General features: G+C 58.7%; 1 protein-coding gene across 2 annotated transcripts in view; it reads left to right on the plus strand.

Annotated features, from left to right (window-relative positions):
- The window catches only part of PDE2A (phosphodiesterase 2A), a 366,524-nt gene that overhangs the window by 349,726 nt on the left and 7,131 nt on the right, over positions 1-9,667 (plus strand). For both annotated transcript variants that reach the window (XM_073333785.2, XM_073333795.2), the window contains 8 exons: positions 2,265-2,387; positions 3,055-3,142; positions 4,916-4,963; positions 5,443-5,517; positions 6,346-6,445; positions 7,343-7,455; positions 8,255-8,293; positions 8,886-8,992. In XM_073333785.2, the coding sequence (XP_073189886.1) occupies positions 2,265-2,387; positions 3,055-3,142; positions 4,916-4,963; positions 5,443-5,517; positions 6,346-6,445; positions 7,343-7,455; positions 8,255-8,293; positions 8,886-8,992 (693 nt within the window). The remainder of the gene's footprint in view (positions 1-2,264; positions 2,388-3,054; positions 3,143-4,915; positions 4,964-5,442; positions 5,518-6,345; positions 6,446-7,342; positions 7,456-8,254; positions 8,294-8,885; positions 8,993-9,667) is intronic.

The raw sequence follows: 9,667 nt of genomic DNA on the forward strand, positions 1-9,667 counted from the left end.
AGGTACACAGACCCACAGATCCGCGCACACTCACAGGTACACAGACCCACAGATCCACGCACACTCACGGGTACACAGACCCACAGATCCACGCACACTCACAGATCCACGGACACACAGATCCACGCACACTCATGGGTATACAGACCCACAGATCCACACACACTCACAGATCCACGGACACACAGATCCACGCACACTCACGGGTACACAGACCCACAGATCCGCGCACGCTCACAGGTACACAGACACACAGATCCACACACACTCACAGATCCACGGACACACAGATCCACGCACACTCACAGGTTCAGGCATGTGCATGCACACGCCTGTGACACGGCAAGGCGCTGCAGAGCCAGTTGTGCCCAGGGCTTGTGAGCACAGCAGGACCCGTGATAAATACACTAGAAGCAAGAGGAAGACAAAGACAGGTTTGGCCTGTTACTCAATGAGGGGGCGGGGTTTGTGGGAACAATAACAGAAAATGTGGAAATGGCAGAGGTGCTAAAAGACTTTTTGTTTCAGTTTTCACCAGAAAGGTGAGTAGCCATTGGGCGTCTAACCTAGTGAATGCCAGGCAAAATGAGGTAGGATCAGAGGCTACCTGATGAAATGCATCCTAGAATACTCCAGGAGCTGAATGAGGACATATCTGAGCCATTAGCGATTATCTCTGAAAAGTCATGGAAAACAGGAGTGATTCCAGAGGACTGGAAAAGGGCAAAAATAATGCCCATCTATAAAAAGGGAAATAAGGACAACCCAGGGAATTACAGACCAGTCAGCTTAACTTCTGTACCCGGAAAGATAATAGAGCAAATAATTAAGCAATCAATTTGCAAACACCTAGCAGATAATAAGGTGATAAGTAACAGCGTGGATTTGCCAAGAACAAATCATGTTAACCAACCTGATAGCTTTCTTTGGCAGGGTAACAAGGCTTGTGGAGAGTGGGGAGGCGGTAGACGTGGTATATCTTGACTTTAGTAAAGCTTTTGGGAATGTCTCGCATGACCTTCTCATAAACAAACTAGGGAAATGCTTCCTAGCTGGAGCTCCTATAAGGTGGATGCATAACTGGTTGGAAAACCCGTTCTCAGAGAGTAGTTATCAGTGGTTCACAGTCATGCTGGAAGGGCATAACCAGTGGGGTCCCACAGGGATCAGTTCTGGGTCCGGTTCTGCTCAATATCTTCATCAATGATTTAGATAATGGCATAGAGAGTATACTTGTAAAGTTTGTGGACGATACCAAGCCGGGAGGGGTTACAAGTGCTTTGGAGGATAGGATTTAAATTAAAAATGATCTGGACAAACTGAAGAAATGGTCTGAAGTAAATAGGATGAAATTCAATAAGGACAAATGCAAAGTACTCCACTTAGGAAGGAACAATCAGTTGCACACATACAGAATGGGAAATGACTGCCTAGGAAGGAGTCCTGCGAAAAGGGATCTGGGGGGGTCATAGTGGACCACAAGCTAAATATGAGTCAACGGTATAACGCTGTTGCAAAAAAAGCAAAGCTCATTCTGGGATGTATCAGCAGGAGTGCTGTAAGCAAGACACAAGAAGTAATTCTTCCGCTCTACTCCGCACTGATTAGGCCTCAACTGGAGTATTGTGTCCAGTTCTGGGCGCCACATTTCAGGAAAGATGTGGACAAACTGCAGAAAGTCCAGAGAAGAGCACCAAAAATGATTCAAGGTCTAGAAAACATGACCTAGGAGGGAACACTGAAAAAAACTGGGTTTGTTTAGTCTGGAGAAGAGAAGGCTGAGGGGAGACATGATAACAGTTTTCAAGTTACAAGGAGGGAGAAAAACTGTTCTCCTTAACCTCTGAGGACAGGACAAGAAGCAATGGGCTTAAATTGCAGCAAAGGCGGCTTCGGTTGGACATTAACAAAACTTCCTAATTGTCAGGGTGGTTAAGCACTGGAATAAGTTGCCTAGGGAGGTTGTGGAATCTCCATCATTGGCGGTTTTTAAGAGCAAGTTGGACAAACACCTGTCAGGGATGGTCTGGATAACACTTAGTCCTGCCACGGGTGCAGGGGACTGGACTAGATGACCTCTCGAGGTCCCTTCCCGTCCTGTGAGTCTATGACATGGCAGTTCATGGGTGGAAGCTCCCTGCCCTGCAGCCTGCCCGGTGTTCTCTGCCTGGAGCACGGGGGCAGTGCTGGTGGCCTGCCAGACCCGAGCGCCGGCTCCCCGGGGGCGGCTGCCTTCTCATCCCCTTCTCCCTTGCTCCGGCCAGGTTCTGCCTGATGGTGAGGAAGGGCTACCGGGACCCTCCCTATCACAACTGGATGCATGCCTTCTCCGTCTCCCACTTCTGCTACCTGCTCTACAAGAACCTGGAGCTGGTCAAATACCTGGAGTAGGTGGATGGTTACGGCTCCTGCAGAGAGCCAGCTTCCCCCCGTCCCGGGTCTGTACCCCGGCCCCTTGGCCTGTGTATCTCCCAGCTCGGCTGGGCGGGCAACCTACACCGCCCCCTCTCCCCAGCTGATTCAGCAGGTGGCGCCCTCCCCTCGAGTCTCCATCAGCCCAGTTCCCTGGCTTGGTGCTAGGGGGCGCTGTGCTGCTCTCCAGGGTGCACCAGCTGACACAGGTCCTCGCCGCTTGCCCACAGCACATTGCACAAGTCAGGGGGTTGGCCCTGGGCCGTTCCACACTGCCACACTGAATTCCCACATGCACTGCTCCTGTTCACTTCCTGTCCCAAACCGTAAGGCCCCTGCATGAAACGGCAGCGTTCCAGCCCAGAAGTGGGTGCACAAAGTGATCCCTGCACCTGTGGGTGGATCCGCTGAGCTCAATGGGGATCCCCCCCCCAACACACTTTCAGCGGCGGCAGAATGTGGCTGCCTGCTTGGAGCTGCAGAAGTGAGGCTAGTTCAGACGGCCCCGGCGCCAGAGTCCCGTCAGCCCGGAGAGGTCACTGCAGAGAATGGGCTGAGCTGGCCCCCAAGAGAGGGAGGCGTTGCCCCAAGAGCCCCTCCCGTCCCTCGTCACCGTGATTCAGCCGGTCCTTTTCTCCACAGAGACATTGAGATCTTCGCCTTGTTCGTCTCCTGCATGTGTCACGACCTGGACCACAGAGGCACCAATAACTCGTTCCAGGTGGCTTCGGTAAGGCCGGGGGTTACAGGAGATCCGTTAGTAAACCCGGGGGGTTACAGGAGATCCATTAGTAAACCTGGGGGGTTACAGGAGATCCATTAGTAAACCCAGGGGGTTACAGGAGATCTGCTGCTGAGGCTGGGGGATTACAGGAGACCTGATAGGAAGCCCAGGGGGTTACAGGAGATCTGCCGGTGAGGCCAAGGGGTTACAGGAGATCTGATGGGAAAGCTGGGGGGTTACAGGAGATCTGATGGTGAGGCTGGGGGGTTACAGGAGATCTGCCGGTGAGGCTGCAGGGTTACAGGAGATCTGATGGGAAGGCCGGGGGATTACAGGAGATCTGCCAGTGAGGCTGGGGGATTACAGGAGATCTGCCGGTGAGGCTGGGGGATTACAGGAGATCTGATGGTGAGGCCCAGGGTTACAGGAGATCTACCGGTGAGGTCGGGGGGTTACAGGAGATCTGCCGGTGATGCTGGGGGATTACAGGAGATCTGCTGGTGAGGCTGTGGGGTTACAGGAGATCTGATGAGAAGGCCGGTGGGTTACAGGAGATCTGCTGGTAATGCCGGGGGATTACAGGAGATCTGTCGGTGAGGCCCGGGGATTACAGGAGATCTGATGGTGAGGCCCAGGGTTACAGGAGATCTACCGGTGAGGTCGGGGGGTTACAGGAGATCTGCCAGTGATGCTGGGGGATTACAGGAGATCTGCTGGTGAGGCTGGGGGGTTACAGGAGATCTGATGAGAAGGCCGGTGGGTTACAGGAGATCTGCTGGTAATGCCGGGGGATTACAGGAGATCTGTCGGTGAGGCTGGGGGGTTACAGAAGATCCTCAGGCACCAGGCCTTTGGCTCCCTGATGGGGCTGGAGATGAAGCTGCTGGGGGTCGGGCTCCCCGGACACCTCATTGTGGGGGAACCAAAGCCCTGGGGACCTCGCTCTGAACACTGGGCAGCTGTTGCTAAGCAAAGGAAAATGTACAGCGACGAGAGGTGACCTAACTTCCCCACAAACCCTCCAGGGGCAGGGAGAGCCATGGTGCGGGGACCACTGCAACTGCCATGAGCCGAGCACCCAGGACCTGTCCAGCCCTCGCGGGGATCGTGTGGCTTTGTCCCTCGCTGGCTCCTGCCAGCTGCCCCAGACCTTGGTCCAAAACCCGACCTGGCCCCGGCTCGGGAATGAGCTTCAGGGGTGTTTTCGTCTGCTTGTTTTTCATTCTCCCTCCCCTGTGATTCCGGCTCCCAGCCCCGCCACGAGGCAAGGGGCTGGAAAGTCCAGTTTGGCTCGGGTTCGAGGAGACCTCTCCTACGTCACAGGGGGACGGTCTGGCCTCCTGTTCGGAGGGTGGGATCCCTCCCAGCCCCCAAGACGCAAGGGCCAGCGCCTCTGGCTGACGCCAGATCTCAGCCCTGTGCCCTACAATGGGAAGGGGACCTGCTACTGGGGCCCCCCATGAGCAGAGGGATGGGGCGGGGAATATACAGCCTGTGGGCCACAGCAACAGAACGTGCCCACCCCTCTCGTGGCCCCTATGTGACACTGGCGGACGACCTCGGCCCCCTGCACCTGTAGATGGGCTCCTGGTCCCAAACCCCACCAGCCCCAGCGCCAGGGTTGGGTCCCTTCTGAGGCCAGGCTGGGAGGCCAGCAGGGCTGTGACAGGGGGGCACCTGCCCAGCTGCAGCCCCCACTAACCCTAAAGCTCCAGTGAGACGGACGCCCTCACCCTATCACTGGCTGGCCTCCCCACATGGTGCCCCTCTGTCTTCCAGAAATCCGTCCTGGCGGCGCTCTACAGCTCCGAGGGCTCTGTCATGGAGGTAAAATGCTTTCTGCCCCGCGCCTCACCTCGTTCCCACACCCTGCCGCGCTCAGGGCACGGGGCCTGGCTCTGGCAGCTGCTTGCCTAGCTCACCAGTGAAACAACTGCAGCAGTTCTCAGCCTCGGGGGTGCTCTGCAGCTCCACACTGGCAGCAGGGCAGGGTGGCTGTCACAGGTGTGGGGGCCATGGATAGATGGGCATGGAGTTCCCCATCACCTCCTCCCTCACGTGGGGACGAGGAGAGAGGGCAGCTTAGGGAAAGCCCAAGGCCTGGGGGGTGGAATATCAGGGAAAGCCCCTGCCTGCCCCCTCCATACGTTCCCCACAGCCCAGCCATAAGGAGCATGGAGTCCTGCCCCGCTTGTCCCTACGGGCTGGGGAGGGGGAGTGCATGCATCGATGGGGGGGTGCTGCCCCCTGGTGGAGCCCTCTCACTAATGCAGCCCTCCCTGCCGTGCCTCGGTTTCCCCCCGCAGAGACACCACTTCGCACAGGCCATCGCCATCCTAAACACCCACGGCTGCAACATCTTCGACCACTTCTCCCGCAAGGTGAGTGGGGCGGAGCTCGCTGCCGGTGCCCCTCACCCCGACGTGCAGCCCCCCCGCTAGTCCAGCCCTGCACCCCCACACACACACACTGTGCTGCCGGCGCCCCTCACCCCTGACGTGCAGCCCCCCTGCTAGTCCAGCCTTACACTCCCCACCGCCCGTTCTGTCGATGCACCTTGGCTGCGTCCAAGGCCCCTGACTCCTGACCCACCGGATCCCCTGGCCCTTCAGCCGGGCCATATTGTACCAGATTATGTGGTGCTATTGGCTTCTAGGCATGTGCTGAGACTGTTTCCCTTTCGGGCGGGGCCCCCCTCAGGGTTAGAGCCCTGCTCTCCAGGTGAGAAGGGCCAGCCAGGCACTGCGCCTCACTGAAGCCACATCCAGACGGAGTCCTTTTCCCAGAGGTGTGAGCCGGCCTGGGCTTCGCTCCTTGGTTCCTTCGGCGAATCGCGTGGCCAGATGCAGCGAGCCCCGTTGTGCCAGGTTCGGACAAGCCACACCTCCCTCCTCCTGGATCCGAGGCGTCTTTGATCCAAAAAGGGTGTCTGCTTCCAGGGGAAACTCTCACTGATTAAACAAAGCTCCTGACCCAGCTGTGGACTCCACTGCATAAAAGCCGCAGGGCTGCGAGGTGGAAGGAAGCGTGGTCTAGTGGTTAGAACAGGTGATGGGGACTTGAGTCTCCTTGGTCCCATTTTCCGTCCTGCCACTGAGTCGTTTGATGACCTTGGCTGACTCCCTTGACCTTTCTGTGTCGATCAGGCCGCGTGGTGTGAGGTCCCCTGAGCCACATGGCACTCAGCCGCGGTGTGATTGGCCTTGCAGGATTACCAAAGGATGCTGGATCTGATGAGGGACATTATTCTGGCCACGGATCTCGCTCACCACTTGCGAATCTTCAAGGACCTGCAGAAGATGGCGGAAGGTAAAGGCCCCCGGGGCGCTGGTGGGAGCGGAAGGCATTCGCTACGTGAAACCGGCCGCTAGCAAATGCTCCCAGATCCCGCTGCCGGGAGTCTGGAGTTGGTCCCTGGGATGGCGGCCAGCAGCCACCCAAGGGCTCCCGCCTGATTTACAGCTAGAACAGGAAAACATCTCGGGGCCTGGGTTTAGAAACAGCAGCAGACCCCAGTTGTCCTCAGCTTCCCTTTGAGGGCGGAAGTTGAAATCCGCAGGTTGTAATGCTCCTGTGTGACCACTGGGGGGCAGCTACCACACACTCCTTAGCTCCTTCACTGTGCCCTGACCCCCCCGGGCGCAAATCATAGAATCATAGAATATCAGGGTTGGAAGGGACCTCAGGAGGTCATCTAGTCCAACCCCCTGCTCAAAGCAGGACCAATCCCTAAATGGCCCCCTCAAGGATTGAACTCACAACCCTGGGTTTAGCAGGCCAATGCTCAAACCACTGAGCTATCCCTCCCCCCCAATGCCCCTGAATGCGGGGGGATGCTGACTCCTCCTGCACCTTGTCCCTGTCCGGCAGGCATCTGGGAGTGGGTCCTGGAGCCCTACAGCGGGCCCAACCCAGGGGAATCCAGAGTAGGGCCCATCAGCCTCAAAGGCTCCTAACTCCCCTGGACACCAAGGAGAGTTAGGCGCCTAAACCCCTTGGAGGATCTGGGCGTGAAGAGCTTGGCAGAGCTTTTCCGTCTCTGAGCACGCTGGGCTCCAGCCGGCTGGCAGTGGGCTGGAGCTCGGCTGGAGCCCCGGGACAGGCTGGGGAGAGGGGTCGCCGGCCCCGCGGCCGGGAGCGCAACACGAGATCTGACCCGCGGGCGCCCAGGAACTCGTCACTCGTCCCTCTTCCTCCCCTGCCCAGGCGGCTACGACCCGGAGAACAAGCAGCACCACAGCCTGCTGCTCTGTCTGCTCATGACCTCCTGCGACCTCTCCGACCAGACCAAGGGCTGGAAAACCACCAGGAAGATCGCTGTGAGTACCTGCGGGGCCCCTCCTCCTCCGCGGGGGTGCCTGGGCCCGGCCTAGGGGGGCTCCAGCCGCTTCCACCGGGGCCGTGCTATCCGAATGTGGTGTCCAGGGGTCCAGCGCCCCCTGGAAGGGTAACGGGGGAGGCTGCTGTGCTCATTGGTAGGAGCTGCCACCTACAGCCGGGTGCATCCGAGTCTCGGTGCTAATATCACACATTAGGTCCAGCTGCTCCAGTCCAGCTCCCCCCAGTGGCCAGCACTTAGCGCTAGAGAGGCGGGCAAAGCAAGGCCTACCGTTACCCTCGCCAGCTGCGCAGTGCTCCTCATGGGAGAGCGCTCCTCCTCACTCCCAGCCGGCAATCATCTTCGGCTCTGAGCATGGGGGCTGCTGAGCCAGACCGCCGCCCTGCCTTATCGGTGGGCAGAGCGTTAGCAGGCCTTCGACTGACGCAGGGACCTTCCTGCAGCAGTGAGTGCCACAGGTCAAACCTGCCTTGCGTAAGGAAAGGTCTCCTCTAGCTTGCTCTGCACCTTGCTCTGAGTGCGCTGGCCCGGTGAGGCGAGCTACACGGCAGAGACTCGTCTCTTCCGAGCCCTGCTGACCCTCCTCACGTCCCTTCGAATCGTTAAAGCCGTCTCGGTTAAAACACTGAGCACGCTGAGAAATGTCAGTGAGGTTGAGAGACCCCGTGTCTCACGGGAGGAGCCCGGCACTGTCTGGGCAGAGGAGTCTCTCTCGAAGCAGAGCAGGGGATCCCGGAGCTAGCGTGGAGTGATTCTGATCCATGGACTGTCCTTCACAGGAGCTGATCTACAAGGAGTTCTTCTCCCAGGGAGATCTGGTACGTGAATAAATCCCTCTGGGGCAGCCGGTGTGTCGGGCTTGGCTTCCTTCCGTTTGTTCCCAGGCCACCCCGTGCTGCAGGCCAGGGGCTGCATTTCCAGCAAGAGCGCGTGGAGGTTGGCTTTCACTCCAGGGTGTCTGATGCCCGCGTTTCAGCCGGACGTTGGCGTGACTGGGGCGGGCTGCTGGTTGGCATGGCTGAGCCCATCCTAAGGGGCAGTTTGTCCTGGCTGGGGACAGGGAAGCATCCAGAGATTCCCCCCCATCCTTAGATTGGGTTCGGCTCAGCTGTGGTTCTTCAGGACATCTTAAAAAACCCGGCGCTGGCTCTCCACACTGAATCACCTGCCAGCCTCTCCCTCTGACGCCCCCAGGAGGCACCAGACACGGGCCAGGTGGAGGCAGAGCCAGGCCTACAGCTGGCCCTCTGCACCCTCCATCCATGGGGCTGTGTGCTCCCAGAGGAGACTAAACCAGCCCCAGGCTGGCTGGGCATCTGGGACAGGGTGATGCGGGCCGGGGATTGCTGGCTCGGAGGCATGAAGCCAGGGACTGCGGGGATCACAGCCCCCTTTGCCTGTTCTCTGCAGGAAAAAGCCATGGGCAACCGCCCCATGGAGATGATGGACCGGGAGAAGGCCTACATCCCCGAGCTGCAGATCAGCTTCATGGAGCACATTGCCATGCCCATCTATAAGTGAGTCCCCGGGGGCCGGCTGCTGGGGGCAGGGGAGGGCTCCATGCAGGAACAGCGCCGACAATGGCAGCAGCTGCATGGAGCTTAGCAGCGCCGTGCACGCTCCCCCCCGCCCCCGCACAGAGCCCCCCCCAGCCCTCACAAACACACACAGACACACACACACGCACCCCCTCACAGAGCCCCCCCAGCCCTGACACAAACACACACAGAGCCCCCCCAGCCCTGACACAAACACACACAGAGCCCCCCCCAGCCCTGACACACACACACACCTCCCCACACACACAGAGCCCTCCCAGCCCTGACACAAACACACACAGAGCCACCCCCAGCCCTGACACAAACACACACAGAGCCACCCCCAGCCCTGACACACACACACACAGAGCCCCCCCAGCCTTGACACACACACACACCTCCCCACACACACAGAGCCCCCCCCAGCCCTGACACACACACACAGAGCCCCCCCCCAGTCCTCACACACACACACACACTGAGTGCTGCCATCGGATCCTGTTTAACCAACCCCGCCCCCCCCATACACGCACACTCACACACAGCCCTAGGCATCAGATCCTCTTTAACACCCCCCTCCCCACGCACACCCCCCCACACTCACACTCATACACTGCCCTGGGCATCAGATCCTCTTTAACCCACACACACACA

This window comes from Lepidochelys kempii, chromosome 1 (assembly GCF_965140285.1).
Source record: "Lepidochelys kempii isolate rLepKem1 chromosome 1, rLepKem1.hap1, whole genome shotgun sequence".
In the NCBI taxonomy this organism is placed as follows: Eukaryota; Metazoa; Chordata; order Testudines; family Cheloniidae; genus Lepidochelys; species Lepidochelys kempii.